We start from the raw sequence: 23,761 nt of genomic DNA on the forward strand, positions 1-23,761 counted from the left end.
CTGCGGAGGAGGCGGGACGAAGACGCGACGGAGCAGGAGGTCCTGCAGCGGTCGGGTGGCCGGTAAGGAGAGCCTCGTGGTCGGCAGGCAGGCCCCCTCATGGTAAGAGAGCAATTAAGCAAGGCCTTACCCCGATGGGTTCCAGGTGCCGATCGCTTAATTGAGCATTGAGTGAAAAAGTTTCTCCGATTTGTTTTAAATGTGCTATTTACTAACTTCATGGAGTGCCCCCTAGTCCTTGTATTATCTGAAAGAGTAAATAACTAATTCACATTTACTTGTTCAAGTGCATGGGATCTTCTTAGTGTTTGGGTATTTGCCAGGTTCTTGTAGCCTGGTTTGGCCACTGTTGGAAACAGGATGCTGGGTTGATAGACCCTTGGTCTGACCCCCAGTATGGCAATTTCTTATGTTCATAAATGCTCCTTCTGCTAATTTCAGTGATATTACGTGCTACTGCTAAAGCAGTTTTTGGCACGCAGACATCAACATGAGAGATGTCAGACAAAGATGCTGCAACAGCCTAAACCTGGGCCTAGTTTTTGATGAGTCTCAACCCTCAATCCTCTAATAGGGGGAGGATTCAACTGTTTCTAAGAGGAGAGATATAAAATCACCAAGGACTGTTTGGTCTTCAAAATAGTAGACTCTAGCTAACATTTTCACGTCTCCCATCCGCCAACGTTGCACCAATGTTTAGTCTTCAATCTGGATCTGTCTTTCTTGGCTCAGCTCCATCTCGAGGTGGAGAACCTGACCCTCCCAAAGAACTTAGCAGATTCTACTCCTATTTCCTTATCCCAAAGAAGTGAGAAGACTGAGAGTCATTGTGGATTTACAAAGGCTGAGCAAGAGCCTTCAAGCAGGAGACTGGATGTGCACCCTGCATCTGAAAGATGTATATACTCACATACCCATCAATTTCACTGGAAATACCTCAGATTTATGCTACATTCCTTTCACTACCAATACCAAGGTTCTTCATGAAATGCCAAGGAGTAGCAGTAGAACACAGTTGTCGCTTGGGAATTTAAAGGAGGGAGCCCAACACCACTGCTTTTGCAAGCCCCATCCTTAACCATTTGGCCAGAAAGGGAAGACACAATCACGAGGGTTCATAATCAATTTTGTTAAACTCCTTCAGTTAAGGTTCATAATCAACTTGGCAAAGCCCAACTTTGTTCCTACTCAAAGAATCAAGTTCATCATGGCATGGATAGGTTCTGTGAAGAAGAAAGCATTCCTGCCATCAGATTAGGAATTCTGCCTTCAAACTTTGATCCAGAATTTACTACAGTGGGATCAGATCCCAGCCTGAGAAGTCCTGGTTGTTCTGGGCCATATGGCAGCAGCGGTGTATGTGGTGCCTACGACCCAACTCAAAATGAGAATTTGCCAGTGGGGTCTCCAGTCCCAGCAGGATCAATTATTTTAGCCCTTGTTGCACCCTGTAATGGTCACTGCAGAGATGAAAATGTCTTTCCTTTGGTGGCTAGATCCAAAGGTCTTGGAGATAGATGCTCCTCTTCAACTGCTACTTCATCAGGTAAGGCTAGCAATGGATGCATCCACCAGAGGGTGTGGTGCACACACGGACTACTTCAGAACTCAAGGGATCTGGGCAGCAACAGAATGTCTGTTTCAGATCAGCTTCCTGGAGTTATGAGCCATTAGACATACACTGAACTTTTTCTTGCATCTCTTTTGGGGAAAGAGAATTCTGATACAAACTGACAACCAAACAGTGATGTTTTCTGTTATCAAACAAGGGGCATAGGGTTGTGGACCTTCTGCCAAGCATCTTTAAGAAATTAGGAGTGGGCTCATAGCCACAGATCCTTTATATAAATAACCTACCTTCCCAGGATCTCCAACATGCTGGTGGATCATCTCAGCAAGGCCTTTCACCCCTATGCGTGGTCTCTAGACCAAAGGCTAGCAGCCAAGTTGTTTGTCCTCTGGGATCACCTGTCAATCAACTCACTCACATCGGAGGACAACAGAAAAGTCAAAAAAATGTGCTCCATTCTTAAAAGCAAGTTCAGATCAACTCTGGACGCTTCTCTTCTCAAGTGGGATGCAGATCTACTATAAACCTTTCCTCCTCTTCTGTTGGTTGTGAGAATTGTGCAAAAAGCACTTAGAGCGGGGGCACCTTATCCTCGTTACTCTAGCATGGCCCAGGCTAGTTTGGTTCTCTCACCATGCCAGGCTGTCAGTCCATTCTGCGATCTGATCAGGCTCTACTAAGTTTGTCATATGAACCTCCTCTCAACTTGCTGGCATGATGTTGAGTTTTTGTTAGTCTCATTACTGTGCTGTCTAAGGAAGTTGAGGATACTGTGATTTCGGCTAAAAAGCTATCTACCAGGTGAGCATAGATTTAAATGGAAAAGGTTTTCATCTTGGTGTCAGGCAGGCTCCCTAAACCCATTTGCCTGTGCTCCAAAGAATCTACTACAGTGCTTATTCTTGCTCTTCTCACTGGGCCTCAGTAAGTCATTGGTTAAATTGCAGCTCTATATCATTGAAGCTTATCATATTCAAGTGGCTGGTAAGCCATTCTCCATACATCTTCTGCTAAGTTCATGAAAGGCTTATGGCATATGAGACCACCAGTTGCCAAGTCACTGGTACCATTAGATCTCAACATTGTCTTGGAACAACTGATGAAACCACCCTATGAACCATTAGTCAGCTTCCTTACAGTTCCTCACATAGGTAGTGATCTTTCTAGTTGCTATCACGTTGGCTACAAGTGTCCATGAACTTCAAGAATTAGTTTATTACTCTTTGTACTTTCAATTTTTCCACAATGGAATGATGCTCCACACTCACCCCAAGTTTCTGCTATGAGCAAGAACATAAGATTTGCCAGACCGGGTAAGACCAAAGATCCAAGAAGCCCAGTATCCTGTTTACATGGCCAATAAACGTCATATGTACCTGACAGGATCCCAAAAGGTTAATAGATTCCATGCTGCTTATGGATTTCCCCATTTCCACCTTAATGGTTTATGAATTTTCTTCCAAGAACTTGTCCAAACCTTTTTTAAACCCAGCTACACTAACAGCTTTTACCATCACCTCTGGCAACAAATTCCAGTTTATTTTTTTATTCATTACATAATTATTTTCTCCTATTTGTCTTAAATGTATCACCTAGTAGCTTCATTTACTGTCCCCTAATCTTTGCACTTTTTGAAAGAGTAAACAATGGATTTGCATTTCCTGTCCCACTCCACTCATTTTATAAACCTCTGTCATATGTCCCCCTCATTTGTCTCTTCACCAAGCTGAAGACCCCCAAACCTTTTTAGTCTTTCCTCATAGAGGAATGGTTCCATCTTCTTTTATCATTGTGGTTGCCCTTTTCTGTACTGTTTCTAATTCTGCTCTGTCTTTTTTGAGAGGCAGTGACCTGCTGAAATTAGTTTTGGCTTTTCATCTGAATCAAGCCATTGCTTTGTATATGTTCTTTCCAAGACTTCATACACATAAAAAGGAGAAAGCTCACCATTCATTGGACAGCAAAAGGACCTCTGCATATCCAAGGAGAACTCAACCACATCGGCAGGCTTCTCACCTTTTTTCTCCTATGATCCTAACAGCCCTAACTAGATGGTGCCAAGTGCACGTTGTCCAACTGGCTAGCGGACTGCATTGCATATGGCTACACTCTTGCTGGGCATCAGATACCAGACTCTGTCAAAGCTCATTAAGTAAGAGCTATGGCTATCTCAGTAGCTTTCCTGAGCGTCATGTCCATGCAAGACATTTGCAAAGCTGCAACGTGGTAGTTTATACCTTTTCATCTGATTAGACATCAAAACTGCAATTTTGGGCTAGCAGTTTTGGACAGAGTATTCACCCAGTAGTCCACTCTCCACATGGGTGGAGATAAGGGGGTGGGTTCCTTTTTCAGTAAGTGCTCCACCACACTCACTGCAGGATTCCTAACACGTCATGGCTAATTCTGTTCTGCTTACCAAAAACAGGGTTTTTCCGTAGACAGCAGGATGATTAGCCATGCTTAATACATATCCTCTGCTTAAGTGCTGCCGATCTAGCTAAAGCTAAACTCCACAATTAACTGATGGGTTCATGAAGCAGTGCTTATGGTGGAACTCCTGCATATGCTTAGTAAAGTAAAAGTTCTAATGAGCGTGGATAGATGGGGCTGTTTGTCATTGGATGACATCACCCATTTGTCATGGCTAATTCATGAACTGTCTATGGAAAACCTCATTTATAATGAGAAAACTTGTTTTTTTCTAGAAACCAAAACATTGTTTAATTGGTGTCTAGATATAAAAATACATTTTAACAGAAATCTTTGCTCTACTGAAAAGAATTTAAAAAAACCTTTGAGGTTTAACTTCTTAAAAAATTGTAATTAACCCTACAGCCCTATACACAAGCAACACCAGTCATGCTCACTTCTATGAGTAAACTATAGTTTTCCCAATTCTAACTAGGTAATAATTATTTATGGACTTTGCCTCTAGAAACTTGTCCAAACCCCTTTTAAACTTGGCTATGCTAGATACCTTCAGCACATTCTCTAGCAATAAATTCCACAACTTTATTGTGCAAACAGTGAAAAAAAATGCATTCTTTAATTTTCTGTTATGTGTTAGTTTCAGAGTGTGTCCCCTAGTGTTAGTTCTATTTGAGGGGGTAAATATTTCTCTATGTACCTGTTCCACCATCCTTATGATTTTATAAATCTTTATCATATTCCTCTGTGATCTCTTCTCTAAGTTCCACATGTCAATAGATTCCAGGCCAAAAAGGTCTAAATAGTCTAGCTAGCATACCATGGGCACCTTCCAGAAGCTGCTAAGGCTTTGGGAGCTGTAGCCTAGACTTTGTACCTTCGTCTAGAGAGGGCCTGTAACATGATAGAACAGATCATACATGACTCTAAAATAGGGAGTACAATTATTTTCAGTCCTCTTTTACTTATAAGGCCATTCAAACAAACTATGCAGAGTCGGATCACATTTTTGTTCCCACTGTAAGTTGGAAAAACATGTGCAATTCATCTGGGGTAGGTTCTACTGGGCCAGGGTGTCGCTGCTGAAGCCAGGCCACTGCAGAATCCTGATTTCGTGAAGTACATGGAAACTCCAGAATCAGTTTCTTAGCTTGGCGTGGAGGACCCTGTTTCTTGTCAGTCCTTTTCTTTTGATGTTTTTTTTGAGCTTAAAAAATCTTGAAAAATAAGCAAAAGGTATGGGTATACCTATGTCCAAACCATGAATGCCTGATGATTAAAATTTCCAACACAAAGTTGAGTTATAAAGCATCCCTTAGTGTGCTTCTACCTGTGCTATATGATGGTCATTCCTACTCTTTGCTTATATATGAGCCTTTGGTCACATATCTATATTTTCAAAATGAGATCATTAGTGGAATCCTTTTCTCCTGGCATAACTTTGGGGTCTCACATTCACCAAGTCCAGATCCGAGAAGGGAAGAGCTGTCTCACAGCGCGATAATCATCCCAGCCCTGAACACACCCAGAAGTCTAATAAAATGTATTTATTCAGCATTGAGATGAGCAAAAGGCAGGAACTTTGTATCTCTATCTTCTGTCAAATCCATGGAATGTAAGTATTGTTTTAAATACCCATACTAAGGTCAAATTTGCTGTATTCTTTAATGATTAAAATAGCACCTAAAAGTACTATTTTGTCTTTACTTTAATATTTTTCCAGAGCACGTTAAGACCTGTTTCAAATTGTATTCCAAAAGTTAACTCCAGTCTTCATATTAATCAACATAAAAAGCTTAAACAAGTTACAATTGTGATTAACTTTTGAGCTATACTGCCTTTAGCAGGTCAATGTAAAATGAGCTCAGGCAATTCATTACAGCAATGTTCCCAAACCTGTTCCGAGGGACTCCCAGCTAATCTGATTTTCAGGATATCTGCAATGAATAACTATGCGATAAATCTGCATACAATGGAGGCCATGTATGTAAATCTCATGAATATTCACTGTGGATATTCTGAAAACCTGAGTGGCTAGGGGTCCCCCCCAGGACAGGTTTGGAAACCTCTGCAGTACAGAATAATCCCCATCCAGCCCAGTGCTCAGTGCTTCGACCAGCAGATAAGCCTAATACTGGCTCCAGTTGCAGCTTCAGTCCTAAGACATTTGGTAATTGCAGTTCTAATCCATGGCTTCAGCACAGAATATAAATCTAAATGAGGATTCCAGCTTGCTGCAGATTTTAAAACTATGAAAACACATTTTTCTCCTCTGTTATGGATTGTTTACAGCTCTGTTGATTTTTGGCTAGCTTTTATTCAAAGCCCAACAGTGGCTCCAGCTTTGCCTAGCTCCCTTAGACACCTCTTTAGGGGGGAGCAGTTGAAGCGCCTGGGCCCCAGTTCTGGCCTATGGCCCCAGCTCCTTGCATAGTGGCTGCTAGCTGGTCAGCTCTAACAGCTGCTGCAGGATCTTCTTCTGGCCATACCGCACCTGCAGCGCCTGCTGTTCTCTCCGGCTCAGCTTCAAATATTCCACTGGGTTATCAATGAGGTTCTCATCTGCCGCCAGGTCCGAGATGTAGTTCTGTTGGGTCAGGATGACGCCAGAATACAGAAGCTTCTTCCAGGATTCCTGCAGTTGGCAGATGGCCTCATTAGAAAACACCATCTCCTCTTTATCTTCTTCAGAGTCCTCCTGCCATCCGTCATTCTCCTTATATTCTCTGAACTCCTCTGATGACATGCACAGCACCTGAAAACAGAGCAGGTTAAGCTCGCGCTCATGCACAATGCTTCTGCACAGGCTGCATAAAGAAACTAATTGTACTGTTTTCTCTCTGATATTGCACAAGAAGCTGGACTCACCTTCCCCAGAACATATTAAGGGGCAATTTTCAAACAGTTCGCAAAGCAAGTAAATTTGCAGAAGCTTACATGCACAAACAAGCACGTCTATGCATGGATATAGTGTACTTTTAGCTAGCTAAAGGATGATTTTCAAAAAGAGTAATCTAGGCATGTTAATCCATCTTAACTCAACTAGACTGCTCTGAAAATTATCCTAGTCTTAGACTGGGGCTTCAACTAATCTCAAGGAGATTAGTGCTTTGCGGGTCCAGCGAGCAGTTCGACACCCTCTCTTCTGGGAGCCAGTTCAGTGATAAGTGCTGCGCACTGCCGGGCGGAGGAGCTGGGTTTGATTTCCAGGCCAGCCAGGGTAGGTGTGCTAAGGAGATGGCCTTCACAATGCCTGGAAAAGGGGAAGGGGGAGTTCCTAGTCATCATGCAACCTCAACATCGAAAGGCTAGATTTAGTATCCATGATTGTATGCATCCAGGAGGAGCCCTGGCACACAGACTCTGGCCAAGGACTGTCACTGCAATAAGTGGGTTTAGATGATGTGGAAGGGGATATAAAATGAGTAAAAAAAAAAAATATCTGCGGTAGTTGTGAATAAAGGTTCTATGGCATGGGGATCTCAGACCTGGAACAGCAGAAAATTACTGGAGGCCCCACCAAAAAGTTATCTTTGTGATAAGTGGCTATTCTTCCTTGCCCAGCTATGCTAAAGTTTACAGTTCTCAACCCAGTGTTTGGCCCTCCCCCTAAGCCTAGCCGGTTTTCTGAATATTGACAAAGAGCATCCATGAGCTCTAGCTGTGTACCTGCAGTGTAAGAATCGGGTTGATGAATGCAAATCCATAGAGGTAGATCTTAAATAAGTACATGCGCGCGAACAAAAGTACGCTGGATTTTATAAGATACGCACGTAGCTGCGTGTATCTTATAAAATCCGGGGTCGGCGTGCAAGGCTGCGCAAAATCAGCAGCCTGTGCGCGCCGAGCCGCGCAGCCTGCCTCCGTTCCCTTGGAGGGAACTTTCCTTCCGCGTCCCCCCCACCTTCCCCACCCCCCAGCCCTACCTAAATCCCCCCCTACCTTTTGTTGTGCAAGTTACGCCTGCTTCAAGCAGGCGTAACTTGCGCGCGCTGCCTCGGCATCCCCCGGCACAGGCCGCAGTGCTGGGGGACTCGGGACTGCCCTCCCGGCCCGCCCCCAAACCATCGCCATGCCCCCGGACCTGCCCCAGACCGCCCCCTGACCCCAGACACACCCCAGGACACGCCCCCTCCCGTCCCTTTTACGAAGCCCCGGGACTTACGCCCGTCCTGGGGCTTTGCGCGCGCCAGCGGCCTATGCAAAATAGGTGCACCGGCGCAGGGCTTTTAAAATCTAGCCCATAGTATGGATGGATTTTAAAAACAGGTTTGGATATGGTTTTGGAGGACAGATAGGCAGGCATGGGGGCTCAACCACCTCCTACTTCTGGGAGTGAGCAAGAGGGAAGGGAGATCTCTCTGTTAGGATCTGCCAGGAATGGCTTCTGCTGGAGATTGGATGCTATCAAAGATACTTATGGTCAAATACTTCATTAAATGGAAGGAAACTTAAGTTATTGCAAAAAAAAAAAAGTCAAAGAAATATAAAGCTCAGAACGTGTTCTCCAGCTACACATTTTTACACCTCTGACCTTCAAGCTGAGTAACAGCTCTTGCTCTGTCAGCACCTCCTGCACGCCGATCACATAAGCTCCTTCCTCACCCACGAGCTCCAGCTGGCACAGGAAGTCCCACTTCTCAACCACCAACTGCTGCTCCTGCTCTGTCTTTGCTCCTAGGAATATTGTGTGGTAGGAGGGAGGAAGATGTTTATGTATTAAAAACACAATCAGTGACCCAGCTTTGCTGTTCATGTCTCAGGAGCTATGGCCATGCTGCTTCCATCCTGAGACATCCCCTAACTTGGCTCCTGAGAGCATCACAGCATAAAAAAAAGAGAAGAAACAGATAAAGGTTTTATACAATTATTAATTCTTTACTCATTGTGATACTTTTTATTGGGACAGCATAAGAATTATTTAAAGAGGATGATATATGGTCTCAAAACCTCATGTACATTCTCTTTTCTTTTTTTCCCCAGATGGGGCCAGGCAGGAAGGATGATGTTATAGGGCAGCAAAAGTGCACAAATATTTTCATGTTTGGAGCATTCTCAAACTGACCTAGGAAACAGCAAAAATCAGTCACATCAGCAAACAGTCTAAACAGGGCTTAGCTTGCAGTTTTAAGCAAGATAAAAAATAGGCAACAGGAAAACAACAATCACAGTTTATCATCAGGTTCAAAGTAAATAATAAAGATATCTAATCATCAGTACTGTGCGGGCTCTCTTTCTCTAATGCAAACATTTTATAAATAAGGCCATGTGGGATCATGGGATGCTGTGAGCACGGCAGGAAGCAGATCCCTGCTGATCTTGGAGCCCTTACCCTGATATCCACCCCTATCAGAGCATTGAACTTTCTTGGCTGTATCAAACATATTTATTTGGTGTACACTGCAGTTATATCTTCTTGTTCACAGTAACACACTTGTTTTCAAATTTGAGAAGAAATTTGACAAGCTAGAGGAGGTAAATGTCATCTTGGTGAGTTATGGTCAAAGTTAATGCACTGGAGCAGTATCTGATCGTAATGCCAAACTCCAGACTGAAACAGGTCTTGCTAAAATGAAAGGGACAATCGCAAAACTGGAGGAAAAAGCGAAAGTCCTGGAAAACAGGTCTAGCTGCAATAATTTGTATTTTATCAGCCTGCCAGAGACAAGTTCAAAAGCTAAACTGCAGGGCTTCCTTGAATTGTGGATCTCGCTTGAGTTGGGCCTAGATCTGGGCAGTTTTGGGCTGAGTAGGCGCACAGGATGTGCCACAGGGAAAAGACCCAGGACAGTAACTGCCTGAGTTCTTAACTTTTCACATAAGATGCTTATTCTGTACTCTTTCAGAGGGGGAAAAGCAGCTAAAGTCCTAGTGTTTCAGGGCTACTCTGCAACAGTGATGGCTGAGGAGCATGAGCTTGCCCCTGTCTGCTCTGCATTGCATTGTATGAGGATGCAGCACCTGCTACACAATGGTGAAATGTGATGGTTTCCTTCATTGGCTGAAGCAGAGGTTTATTTGTGGCTACGCTGGAAGAAAATAACCGATGTTTGCTATAATGAGCAGGCTCACCAGTGTGCTTTAGTAATGCAAAACAGTGTCTTACTGAATACTTCAGGAAGGCTTTTCAGTCATTTCCTGGTCTTCTCTTTTTAAACTGTTCACACTGTTGTGGCACTTTCGAATAGCAATCAGACCTGGTTTTTTTTTTTTGTGTATATCCTGTTGGGGCTTAGTGCTATAATTGGCAGCTAACTCATCAACACAGATTTCTACTTCCTGAGAAAGTTTTTTTTTAAGTTTTGCCCTGTGCTGTAGCAGTCTAGGTAACTGTTGCTGACTAATGGATGTCTTATCCTACAGAAGGATGCTGGACAACGATTCGGTTATTTACTTTCTTTTTGACTGTGTGCCTTGAACTGTTCCGATTTCTAACGTTGGGGACTCAATCTGATTTTTCCCTTCCTCTACTATGAGATCTTATGGTACAATCAGGTTGCACTGTTTTCTTTGTCTCTAAGGAATACATTTTTCTTCATGTCTCACTCACTCTGTTGTGGATGGGGAATTTAATACAATGCTGCCTAGTGACTGAGAAATTAATGTATTTATTGTTTGTTTGTTTTTTTCAAAATAATTTATTATTGTTGCAAGTTTTCCTCTTATCTATGGAATTTTCTTGGGGTATTTTGTGGGTGTCGTTGAGGGGTGGCACCCTACGTTTTAATACATGATCCAGCCCATAAGAATGGGGAATGGAAGGAGGTAAGCAGTGGGACGTTTACTGGATGGAGGTTGGAGAGGTTTCTTGGGGTGGGAGAGAAATGCAGGAGGTTTAGGATTCCTGTGTTGAGAACATGATGAGTTAAGGAGGAGGGGAGGTCTGGGCTGTGGGGCCTGTTTTTTCTGAGTTTTGATTTGACTGAGTTTTAGGGAGATTAAAGTAGTGACGTGGAATGTTGGAGACATTATTGCAGTTGTTAAGAGACAAAAGATACTGAGCACCTTAAACAGAAAGAAAGTTAAGATAGCTTTGTTACAAGAAACTCAGCTGAATGATATAGAGCAGGATTTAAATCCCACTAACGCTCCTTGTGACCTTGGGCAAAGCACTTCACACCGCAGTGCCTCTGGCACAAACATAGAGTGTAAGATCACCGGGGATAGGGAAATATCGATAGTGTCTAAAGTGGTTGACTAGTCATGAAGGTGGAATATAAGTTTTAAAAATCAAATAGACCAACCTCCACCAAATACTAAACCTAACAAATGAGTCTAGGTGGAAGGCTAACTCGATATCAGCTTTTACCAAGTATGCGTGACTATCGAAACAGCGGATGATGTCTATGGCCTGATCTAAGGACACATAGGGGTCGATTTTAAAAAGACTGCACCTGCACATGGATGCACCGATTTTATAACGTGTGCGCATGTTATAAAATCTGATATCCACGCACGTGATTAAAATCTGCGTGTGTACACCGGGGGGGGGGGGGGGGTTTTCAAATTACACACGGCAACGCGCTCTGCCTTTTTTCCAGTTCCCTCCCAGTCCGCTCCAATTAAAGAGCAGACTGGGGGGGAGGGGGGGGAAACTTCTCTACCCCCCTGCCTAACCTTCCTTCCCTTTCCCCTAGCTACCCCAAATTTTTTTATTTGAGTACTTACTGCTCCCCCTGGAGCAGAAGTAGTTTCTGTGTGCCGGCCGGCTGCCGGCACGCGCTTCCCCCGAGATAGCAGCTAATGGCTGCTGTCCCGGCCGGCCTTTGTCGTCCCCCCCCGGCTCACCCCTTGTGCGCCTATGGGTGGTTATGGGCGTGGCCGTGCAGTACACACAGGGCCCGGCCCCACGCGTAACCACTGGTATTTGTGTGCGGGCCTTTGAAAACTGGCCTAAATTGTACAAAGCCTAGGTTCTGGTCATTATGGTCATTCACTGATTGGCCTTCATGGTGGATCAGTGGAATGTTCTTAGTTCATTCTTTGGCCCCATCCTTAAAGATCAGTTTGGGAACGGGAAAAGGACCTGGCCCCAGCCCAGCACCACCTCTTCCTCTGTCTCTTTCCTTGCTGTAGTATTGTTATTGCTAAGGGACACAGAATTCCAAACTGGACTCGACTTGAGGAGAGGGGAGAAGGTATTACAGCATGGGATAGGAAAGCCCTCTTCTGCCTGTGCTTTGTAATGGGTATCTTATCAGTTAATGGACTCCTGGCACTAATTCTAACCAGGGAATAGCCAGGCCCATCAGTGTTACAGGGTAATAGGGGAGCCTGTTGCCACGTCCCTGAAAGTTGTACATTGAGAAGCCACATAGGCTGCTGCTCAGATCATGCAAAGATGATGTAACTTGCAAGGGTAAATTAAAGGTGGGCAAAAAAGGGCTGATGGACCAAGGTTCAACATTTTTTATGTCCTGAGCCAGTCCGCCCACCCCTATTCCATTTGTCCTTGCCCCGGTGCTGTCATGTCCCCCCCCCTTCCTTCTCCCTCTAATTCTACCACCACCCCGTACTGGGGTTGTAGAGATCTGAACCACTGGACTCAATTTAACACTGTTTTGAAAGCACAATCTCTGGTCTCCTGCTCTGCAGCATGACAATATTTCCTTCTGATAGCACAAAGCAGTCTTTGGCTTCAGGGAGGCAATACTGGAGGACCGAAAACCAGCTGGCCTCTGGTTTGCAATGGAAATGCACTCTTATTCTTTACATATCAGAAAGACTGCAAAAAACTGCTTACCTCAGCAGTGCTACATCAGAGGTCAGGAATTTAAATGTACAGGTTTCTGGCATAATCCCTGGGCCTTCCTGGGCCTGGGAAATGCTCCGTGACCTGAATTCCCCTTCTAGGTATTTAAGGTGGACCAAGCTCGATAGCTGGTCCCGGTCCTTTAAGGTGTTTTGGGGTAACCTTTCACATTCCTCTTCTGACCCTGGATTCCCAGGGCTTCAGGAATGGTATCCCTTTGGGTCAGACAGTAAAAGTGATTTTTGACTAATGTGGAGTTAGACACTTGAAAGTGAGTGTATGCATATGTACTGGAGGGGGGAATGAGAAGAAGAAGAGAGGAAACAGAGATCACTCACCCTGCAAGGCTGCCTTGCGCAGAGTCATCATCTGAATATCTACAGCATCGTTGGTATTGTCAGGGTACGGCTCCACAAATCCATACATGTGCAGTAGCTGCCAGTTTGCCATCTGCCCATAGGTATTAAAGAGCTCCTGCCCCTTTGCAATGCCCTGAGTGGTGACCATTCTCAAGCACATCTGTGAGGCAGAGAAGAGCACAAGTCAGCACTGGCACCCACGTTAAAGCTGGGCTCCTACCGCCCTTCTTTATGTAAAATCACTCCTGGACTCCAGGAACCAGCTGCTTTCAGTGCATCCATTTTCTGTTGTATTCTGTTTTATTCAGTGAACAGGGTTTAATTGATACTTAATGTGTTTCTAAGAAATATGCTTCTATTATTATTTAAAAAGGAGCCATACACCAGTGGGAATCTCACCCTTTCAAGGGGATATTTCTCACTCCACTAGGTTGTTCTCAGGTCTGAAGCATCATAATATGAAGACAAAAGATAAGTATGTGAAACCAGGCTTGCCAGAACTTGACAATACAGAGTTCAATTGACACCCCTGACAAAATGGCTTATCCAAATCAAAGCGTCTGTGGCAGAGTTGGAAAATCCCAGATGCTGATTTGCGAACTAGTCAGAGCTGTGCTAACAGTGCTTCAGCTTGTTCGTTATGCGGACACCAACAGAAAAAGCTGATACTGTCCCTGTTTATTCTCAGTTTAACCACTCATTTTATTACAGATTACAATATAAAATAAGAGGCTTATAAATAACTGCCAGACCCACATTAGTACAAGCAGCAGCAACGCTGCTAAATGAAAACCAGCTAAAACCACCAAGGATTTCAGAGCATAAGATTGTCCAAAAGGACTAGCACACTATACAGTCCAGTCAGTTCAAAGGTCAGTGTCATATATGTTAACTTACAAAACCGTGCATGGGAATGCTAGGGCTCTATCTCAAAAGTTCCTAAAACTTACCATGCTGTGTGTCATCATGAGTTATAAGCACCACTAAACTCCCTGACAAATTCTGACTCCCATGTCATGAAACATGAGCACCCAGTGCTTGAGGATTTATGGCCATTTCCATTGTACCACTCTTGAATTTCACCGCTGAAGGGTTTGATGACTTGTGCACCCACGTCACATTTCTCTATGGATTCTGTATTCAGAAAAAGTGGCAGAAAAACGGTGGCTGCCACGACAGGGCTTTTAAATGCCAACCATCTGACCTGAACAGAAGCAGCATCACCTCATCTTGACATCATCTTTTGCACGCAGCAGGGCTCTCAACTGATTCTGTGGACAGCGGATGTACAGTGCACATCCTACCTGATGATGGCACTAGTGTAAGAATCCAGCTGAAGCAGCAATTCTGAAGCAGGTCAGTATAACATGGATTGTATAATTATGAACCACCAACACCTTCATTCCTAAAGTGTTCAATTTTGTGAAAACTATTTTCAAAAAAATAGAAAAAAGTTTTGATTTACATAAAATGTTATTTTGATTATGTTTTTAATAGCTACACAATGCATATACTTTTTATGAATCCATGGGCTAAAGTATATCTCAGCCTCTTCTTAGCACCAATGTGATGGCAGAAACATTATCATCATCTAATTATAAATCCTTACTGCTCTCCTAACAAGGCCACGCTTCAAAAAGAATCCTTCATAAGGGAATGTTTCATCTCTCCTGCTGTGCCAATAACCATCTCACTTAGATAACCCTTCTTTACCAATAAACTATAAATGCATAGGATGAGTTTTGAATGGCATCCATTTCTTTTAGTCCCCACTACTGGCCATTCAGCATTTGATATACAGTATTTTATACGCAAATTAAATCTTCAACTTTATTTTGCCAAGAATGCGAACAATATTGTTGACTTTTCTATAGTCCATCCACATTCAACCTGGAGTGCACCTGGTCCTACTGATCCGCTTATTTAGACTTTTCATCAATCAGTATTGCAGGACTTGACACAATAAGGAAGTTAGAAGATAAAAATGGTGCCATAATTTACAGAGGGAACAATGAGAGGCATTAAAATTATTATTCAGGTCATCTAATTTAAGTATTAAGGGGAACAATTGTGGTTCAGGATAAACAGCACTATATTGATAGTATGTTGTCCCAGCTCAATGATAATAAACTTTATAGCCCTTTGACAGATGATCCCATGGAAGTATTGCAAGAGAAATTGAAATCTATTGTACAAAATGCAAGTTCCTTGACAGACAAAGAAAAGAGTTATTTATTAGTGGAACATCCAAGGAAACCGGTCATTTATTCAGTACCTAAAATCCATAAGAACATCAGAGTGCCACCTCTTAGACAGATAGCATTCTTAAATGGGACAGTTCTAGAACCTCCTGCAGGTTTTGCGGATAAGTTTTTGCAGTCCAAGGTACAACATTCAAGGTCTTAAGTAAAAGATACATCACACTTTTTTAATGTTATTACAATCCATGCAAGTTTCTATGTGGTTGGTCACAATGGATATTAAAACATTATACACTAATATACCCCAGCAAGAGGCATTGCATGTGGTGAGAAAAGCTTTACAAAATAGGCCAGGTATACATCAAATACCATCGCAGTTGTTCAAGCAATTAACTGAAAGTGGTGCTGTTTAACCACTGTTTTCAATTTGGATCGAGGCTTTTTCATCAGACCCATGCCATTCCAATGAGTTCACCTTTGGCACCTTCAGTAGCCAACTTGTATGTGGCAAATGTTGAAGATAGGCATATGTATAGTTCTGAATGGTGGCAACACTATGTAACAATACCACCCAACATTGACAATAGTTTTGCATTATGGAAAGCATCAGAAGACCTACTTATGGAATTTAGCAGGTGGATTAATACGCTAGATAATAATTTGCAATTTACAGCACAATGGTCTACATAATCAATCTCATTTTTGGTTTAAGACATCTATATATCACAAACCGATCTTTGGTGTTTTCAGAGTCATCATTCTCAGTCATTCAAAATAGCCTGTTAGCCATTTTTTTTCATAGTAGAAGAATTTGCTCTGAACCAGAAGATTTTGAGTACCAGGCAAATATTGGGCCGATTCAGTATGGTGCGCGCGGCCAAGCGCACCATTAACCCGTTTGACGCACTATTTTTATCCCTTATACAGTAAGGAAAATGCGCGGCCAACCCCCCCCACAACTAATAGCACTCGTCTATGCGCTTTCATTGGCCGGTGCGCCCAAATTGACGGGCGCTCCGGCCAATGAAAGCACCCCCGTCTATGTGCATTTGGAGGGTATGTGTAGGGGAGGAAATGAACTGCGGGTCTGAAGTACGTTTGGATGATGGAGGTTGAATCGCAGGTGATGGTAGGGTTCGGCGTGCTTTGGATAATGGGGACAGTGAGAATTGTTAGACTGGGATACACTGGGCAGATTTCTAGGTGCTGTGTAGGGGGGGGGAGGGCTAGTAAGGTGGGTTTCCAGACTCATGCTAGATAAATTTTATGGATGCTGTAAGGGGAGGGGAGGCAAGTTGGGTGCCATCTTTTGGCAAAGTCTGGGAGCTGTGCAGAGGTTAGGCTGGAGCGCCCAAAATCGACAGGCCGATGGAGTCCTAGCTGTTGCCGAGCCAGGAGAACCGGGACCTGCACGGGGGGGGGGGAGGGGGGCCGCTGCGAGCCGCTTTCGCCGCCGGCTGCCCCCTCCGGAGGGCGGAAGAGAAGGGAAGGGGCTGAAAAGCAACAAAAGGTAAGTTGCCACATGTCAAGCCGCTTCGGGAGGAGGGGCTTTTCTGTTTCTTTTGGGGGAAAGTTTGCCGTCTACCATTACCCCTGCCTCTAACGCAGGGGTAAGGGTAGGCGGTAAGTTAGCAGGTTAAACGCGCAGCAAAACAGCAGGGTAAAATAGCGATAGTCGGGGCGCGCGTTACTGTATGGGAGGGAATAGCTAATTTGATCGTTTACATCAGATATACATGCCGTGTGCGGAAGGGGTTACCCGGGGATTTAAAGAGGCGGTAAGAATGGGTTAAAGGGGATAGTGTATCGCAGGAAGGGCAAACGCGGCCGGAAAGTGAGTAGAAAGCGGGTTAGGAGCAGGGTAACCGCGGCCCCACTTTACAGTATCGAGCTAATAGGGATCTATAGCAATCTGGTTTGTTTTGTTTCCTCAGTAGGTGGTGTATTGGTATTCTAGGACCCAGTGTAATATTTACCCTTGCTTTTTCACAGGTAGGGTTATTGTTGTTTGAGTCCTTGGTGTTATTACTGTTGTGTTACAATGGGATTGCAGTATAGATTTTGAGTGTCTTTTTTGCGAGGTTTTATTTTAGTTCACAATGTGCCTGGCAGTGGAAGGTGTTTGTGCTGCTGTTACTGTGAGGTGACACCAGAATTTGAAAATATCTTTTAGTATGATGAGCTGTAAGGGAATCATCCAAGCTCCATTGTTTGGGGGAATTTCAGTGGATGCACAGAGTTACAGAACTGGAGGTGCAGGATTTATATTGACATTCTGTCCCTTCCTATAAATTCCAGACTTCACTCTCATAGCCATATAGAATTAGTTGAATGAGGCTATCAAATAATTATATAGTGTGAAACTGGCCAGCTTTTTAAAATTACGCAGAAGACCCTTTGGACTTTCTTATTAACACCAAATATTCAAAAGCTGTGTTCATCCTATCAAGCTCATATATCTCATTAAAGAGGTAAATTGAATAACACAATAACTTTGTTTTATTATTGTTATTCATAAATTAGAACATTAATCTTGGAATATTATATATTTTTTAATATAAATGAGGTTTTCACAAGATAGGTTGTGTCGTGAAACATTTTATTTATGTATATATTTAAGGAATCATACATAAATTGTCGAAATAAATTTTGTTCGTTTAACCTTTAACCTCTGGTTTGCTAGTAGACTGAATTACTGTGTCCCGAAATTATGTTTGTCTAAAAAGTGTGTCACCAACATGAAAAGTTTGGAAAGCTCTGTTCTAGTGGATCCTCCTCCACTGCATTCCCACTATCAATCGGTGTGCCTCTGTCCAGGACCCTCTTTTCTTCTCTTTCTGTATACTAATTCCCTTGGTGCTCTGATTTCCTCTCATGGCTTTCAATACCATTTTTATGCTGATGATTCCCAGATTTACCCCTCTACCCTAGAAATGTCATCAGGAATCCAGATCCAGATCTCAGCCTCATTGTCTGATATTGCTGCCTGGGATGTCCCGCCACCACCTTAGACTCGAAATTCAAGATAGCCAAGTCAGAGCTCCTTATCTTTCCCCCCAAGCCCACTTCCTCTTTTCTCTATTTCTGTTGATAACACTGTAATCCTCCCAGGCCATAACCTTGGAGTCATCTTCAAACGTCTCTCTTTTCTTCTCTACACACATCCAAAACACTGCTAAAATGTGCCATTTTTTTCTCTATACCACCACCAAAATCTATCATTTCTTTTCTGAACACACTACCATAACCCTTATCCACTTTCTCATCACCTCTCTTTTAGAATATTGCAACCCTTAGTCTGACCCAGTATGGTATGTTCTTATGACTGATGCAGAAGGTACTGCACTTTCACTTTATTACAGAACTAAAGGTTTTGGAATGATGGCAATAAGCGCTGAAAACCGAAAGGGTTTTTCCCATGATGGCAGCTTTGGAATACAATTCTGATGCTAAACACCAAAGTAGTTTTTAAATGATATAGATGCAATCTGAGTTTTTTTCCCCATTCTATTTATATTAAAAATAAAAAAAAATAGGAAAGTATCTTTATAAGGTGTAGTACATTCAACCTTGATCACAAAATTAAAATATCAAAATGAAATAATATAAAAGGTTAAATTGCAACCAGTTGACTTTATGTTTGTATATTAATGTTTAACCTTGTCCCATGTAGAGGCTGTATCAGTATCTGTTCACCCAGAGATTCATGGAAACAGATAGTCTGACCAGGGGTTCCTAAACCTTTGTACACAACTTTATTTATATATACATATATACACACACACACACACACAAGTGGCGTACTGAGGGGAGGGGGTGGGGGGGGGCGCTGATGGCCGACATAGGGAGGCCCATACAGCTGCTAGTGTGTGTGCCTAAGGGGGTGTGTGTTTGAGAGAATGATTGGGAGGTTGCCTAAGGGGGTGAGTGTTTGAGTGTGAGTGTGTGCATGTGTGCGTGATTGGGAGGATGCTTAAGGGTCTGTGTGTGAGAGAATGAATGGGAGCCTACCTAAGGGTCTCTGTGAGAATGAATGGGAGCTTACATGCCTGTGTGCAAGCCAGTGAGAGAGAGCACGTGTGTGTGTATGACAGAATCCAAGAAAGTAAGAGAGAGGGTCTAGAGCCCGATAGTGTGTCTGTGAGAGAGAAAAGCTATGGGTGTGTAAGAGCATGTATGTGTATGAGAGAAGAGACATGAGTGTATGTGTATGAGAGAGAGAGGATAAAGTTTGTGCACCCCCCTAACCCTCGACAATCTCAGGATGACTGGAGTTCCCAGGTATGGGCAGCAGGGTTTTGTTTTGTTTTTTTATCATTGTTATTTTTAAATATTGGGTGTTTGTTATATGTACTGTTTTGAAATATCTTATTGGTGCTTGGGAAATTAAAAAAAAAAGATGATTTATTAATATTTATCAGTAGTTTTAAAATTTGTATTTATTAGTATGGTTTTACTATTATGATTGATGCTTTATATTTCTTGATTTTATTTGTTTTATGAGGAATGGTGGTTCTGTTTTTCCATTGTTACACACAGAATCTGGCTTCTTGGGGTTTCCATTTCATGTTTTGTCTAATTTGTGATCCTTTATTCTGTATTTGGTGAGGATCTGTCTCTGCTCTGTGTGTGTGTGACCATGATGAGAGATTCTGCTAGCATATAGTATCTGTGTAGGGATCTATAGCAATTGTGTTTGTCTTGTTTCCCTGGTAGGTGGTGTATTGGTATCTGGGACCCAGGGTAATATTTACCTGTGCTTTTTCCAGGTAGGTTTCTTGTTTGAATCCTTGGTGTTACTACTGCTAATCATGATAGGTTTGCTGTATAGATTTTGAGTATTTTTTTTTTTTTGCGGGGTTTTGTGTTACTTCATAACATGTCTGACAGTGGAAGGTGTTTGTGCTGCTGTTACTGTGAGTTGACACCAGGATTTGAAAATATTTTTTTGTATGATGAGCTATAAGGGAAACATTAAAGCTCCATTATTTGGGAAATTTCTGTGGATGCACAGAGTTACAGAACTGGAGGTGCAGCTTTTATATATTGACAATCTTTCCCTGCCTATATACACTGCAGACTTCACTCTCACAGGCATATAAAATTAATTGAATGAGGCTATCAAATAATTTGAATAGTTATACTAGAAGTGTGAAACTAGCCAGCTCTTTAAAATTACACACAAGACCCTGTGGATTTTCTTATTAAGACTTTTTTTTTTTTTTTAAATAGCCAATTTTAAAGCAGGGGACCATGCTATGGAGGTGGGTGTGATGAGGAAATGACATTTTGGCTCCTCCCCCAAAAATTTCTTCTGTCTAGACACGCCACTGATTTTGTGACCTTAAGCATTAGTACAAGAAGGATAGGGGCGCGCTGGAGACCCTCTGCACGCCACCGATATGCAGATACATACCTACATGCACCGCTCCCCCAGAAATTCTATGGACCGTCTCTCAGACTGATTTATCTAACTTAGCAAAAGGTTTGCGCATTCTGGGCTTACTTGGTTTACATGAGATTGGAATGTGACTGGCACACTGCGGGGACCAGAAGTACAACTCAATGCTCAAAATGCCCACCGCATGTTCTGAAAGCCCCCTTCACCTGTTTGCCCCTTCTAATGCAGTGGCCGGGGGGGGGGGGGGGTGGAAGAGGAAGAACTAGATGTGCAATGAGCAGAAGTGGGGGGAGAAGGTGAATCAGGACAGTAAATGGTTCTTCAGAGGCAGTAGCCGCTGTCCCCCGGCTTCATAATGCTTCATGGAAAACAAAAAGTGTCAGAGCAGGAGACAGGTTCTACAGCATTTGTTGCAGCATCGTAGGCCACTATGGGACCTACCAATAAGGTACTCTTTCTATATGACCCCGAGGATATGCTGGAAGAAACAGTGGGAATTTTGCCTAACTGGCAATTTCATTAGCTCTCCTACTAGTCTAAACCAACCATCCTGGGTTCAATCATATTGATATTTGTTCCACTGTTTTCGTGGGTTGTGATAGTGTTTAGTATTTCTAATTATGTGCTCTTTTAGTACTTTTTCCAGTCATGAGGATTTGGAAGTTCTCTCAAACAGAAGCAGAGAGGGAACAGCAGAGCCCTGTCACGAGTAAAAACAGTGTAATCCGATTGTGTTGACCTCTGAACTTGTAGCACTAGTGGTCCAGACTAGTGTGAGAATAAAAAAAGAACTGAAAACAGGAGGAAACTCCTGTGCCCCCACTTTTTGGAGTAAAATTAGATTAGTAAAGAAAAGAAAACCTAGAAATTAAACCAAATGAAGAAGCTATAGAGCAAAGTAAAGAAACAAAAATATGGGGAGGACAATTTTCAAAAGGGATCTAGGTGTCTAAGTACAGAGATACTTACCTAGATTCATAGCTATGCGCTTTCATAGTTTGGCTTTGCAATCAGGTGTTCCCAGGGATGTGTTTGAATTGGGGGAGAAAAGTATGCATGTAGAATTGCATCTTCAATTCTATGCACATAAATAGCATGGGCAATGTATGCAGGTACTTTTGTACCTTTAGGCAATTTCCAAAGAAAAACCACTTGGATGGTTTCACTTTGCAGACAGGCTGAAGATATGTGGGGCTATGCGGCTTACCCAGATTTGCCCCCTGTATTAGGACCCGTGGTTTCACCTTCTGTCTGAAGCTTGGCTGTCATTTTGTCCCTCTATAACAGTCTTTCCCAACCAGCGTGCAAAAACCTTCATTGTTACATTGCCCACTGTTTGACCAAACACCGCTGTATTAACAGAGATCACTGTAAAAACAGCCTTTAATCTGGTTTTACAGAGATGAAATGTGCAAACTGAAGGGATCTCCAAACACTCTTCCCTGATGACCTTAGGGAATGAGTTGGAACCTAGATTTTAATTTTTATTTTTTTTTTATATTGAGGCAATACAGTAGGGGTGGCCAACTTGGTTCTCAAGAGCCACAAACAGGCGTTTTTCAGGATATCCACAATGAGTATGCATGACATTTGGATTCACTGCCTCCACTGTATGCAAATCTATTTCATGCATATTTATTGTGGATATCCTGAAAACCTGGCCTGTTCGTGGCTCTTGAGAACCAAAGTTGGTCACCCCCTTTAATACAGCATGGGGCTGTTGTCATTCAATGCTTTCTGAATCAGCGTAAGAATTTTAAACTTTATACAACAGCAATGGGAAGCCAATACAGTGATGCCAGCACAGGTGTAATAAGATCATAGCGCCAGGCACCCATCAGAACATGAGCTGCAGCATTCTGCACGGTCTGCAGTGCTGATAGGCTGGATGCCCGATGTATACTGCTTTATAATGTCTGGGCCATTAAGTATCATAACTTGTAAGACTGCAAGGAAGTCATCCTGACATAGGAAAGTTGGGGTTTATAAATAAGAAGTTTGTTAGTCTTTTTGGCCCCAAATTAAAGCAATAAGAACTGTCAAAGATGACGCCTAGATTTCTGACTTGCTTTACAGTTGGAAAAGTCTAGTCACCCTGGGAAGCAGGGGAGCCGCGGTGTGCGCCTCGGGAGGAGGGGAGAGAGGACGGGGGCTGTTCCGGAGCTGTCAGCGCGCCCGCATGGGAGACCGGCACCCATGGATGCCCTTCTGCTGCTGGGGGCTTGTGTGGCTGCGGCCAGGTGAACGGGGGCTGGGGGAAAGTTTGCCTGTGAAATTTCGTGTCGTGTCTTGTCTTGTCCGTCCGAAAGAGGCAAAAAATCGGAGCTGCGCGCACAGGTGCTTTGTTGCGCTCCCTGCCGCCGATCGCCGGCTGCTGGGGCTTGCCTGACGCTTGTCAAGCTGGCAATCCCCGATGCCCGAGCGTAATACAGAAATGATTTTCGCCCTGCGCCTTGCTTTATTTTTTGTAATAATTTTTCCCCCTTGTGCGAGAAGCATTTTTTTCTGTGGATTGGGTTGGTTTGGGACTGGGTGGCTAAATTCACCACACTAACGCCAGGGTCAGGGTAGGCGGTAAATTTCCAGGTTAAAGATGCGGCAAAATAGCTGGTTAAAAAGGCAATAATCTGGGCGCATGTTACTGTATCGAAGGGAATAGCTAATCCAATCATTAATATATCATATACATGCTGCGGGCGGAAAGGGATATGCGTCGATTTCAAGAAGCAGTAAGGACGCATAAAACCAGATACTGAATCGTGGGTTAGACATACGCGTCCAAATTCTGCGTACAAAGCGGGTTAGAAACAGGGTAACCGTGGCCGCGCTTTACTGTATCGGCCTGTTAATTAGTTAGGATAGTAACCGCCGCAATAAGCAAGCTACACCCATGCTTGTTTACCCAGTCTATGTAATTCAGTCCTTGTTGGTTGTTGCTGTATATAGATCCACTTTTCTTCATTCCCCCCTGCCACTGAAGCAGAGAGCTACTCTGACAGAATAATCACCTCGGTCTTTCCTATATTTAGCATCAGTCTATTTCCTGTC

At 43.2% G+C, this 23,761-nt stretch overlaps 1 protein-coding gene across 2 annotated transcripts in view; it reads right to left on the reverse strand.

The window, feature by feature from the left end:
- Positions 1-4,595: 4,595 nt before the first annotated feature.
- Positions 4,596-23,761, reverse strand: part of SETD6 (SET domain containing 6, protein lysine methyltransferase) — a 47,607-nt gene continuing 28,441 nt past the window's right edge. For both annotated transcript variants that reach the window (XM_029609244.1, XM_029609243.1), the window contains exons 7-9: positions 13,091-13,271; positions 8,535-8,677; positions 4,596-6,755 (exon numbers count right to left, since the gene is read on the reverse strand). In XM_029609244.1, the coding sequence (XP_029465104.1) occupies positions 6,441-6,755; positions 8,535-8,677; positions 13,091-13,271 (639 nt within the window). In that variant the 3' untranslated portion in view covers positions 4,596-6,440. The remainder of the gene's footprint in view (positions 6,756-8,534; positions 8,678-13,090; positions 13,272-23,761) is intronic.

The sequence above is a fragment of the Rhinatrema bivittatum genome, chromosome 7 (assembly GCF_901001135.1).
Source record: "Rhinatrema bivittatum chromosome 7, aRhiBiv1.1, whole genome shotgun sequence".
NCBI lineage: Eukaryota > Metazoa > Chordata > Amphibia > Gymnophiona > Rhinatrematidae > Rhinatrema > Rhinatrema bivittatum.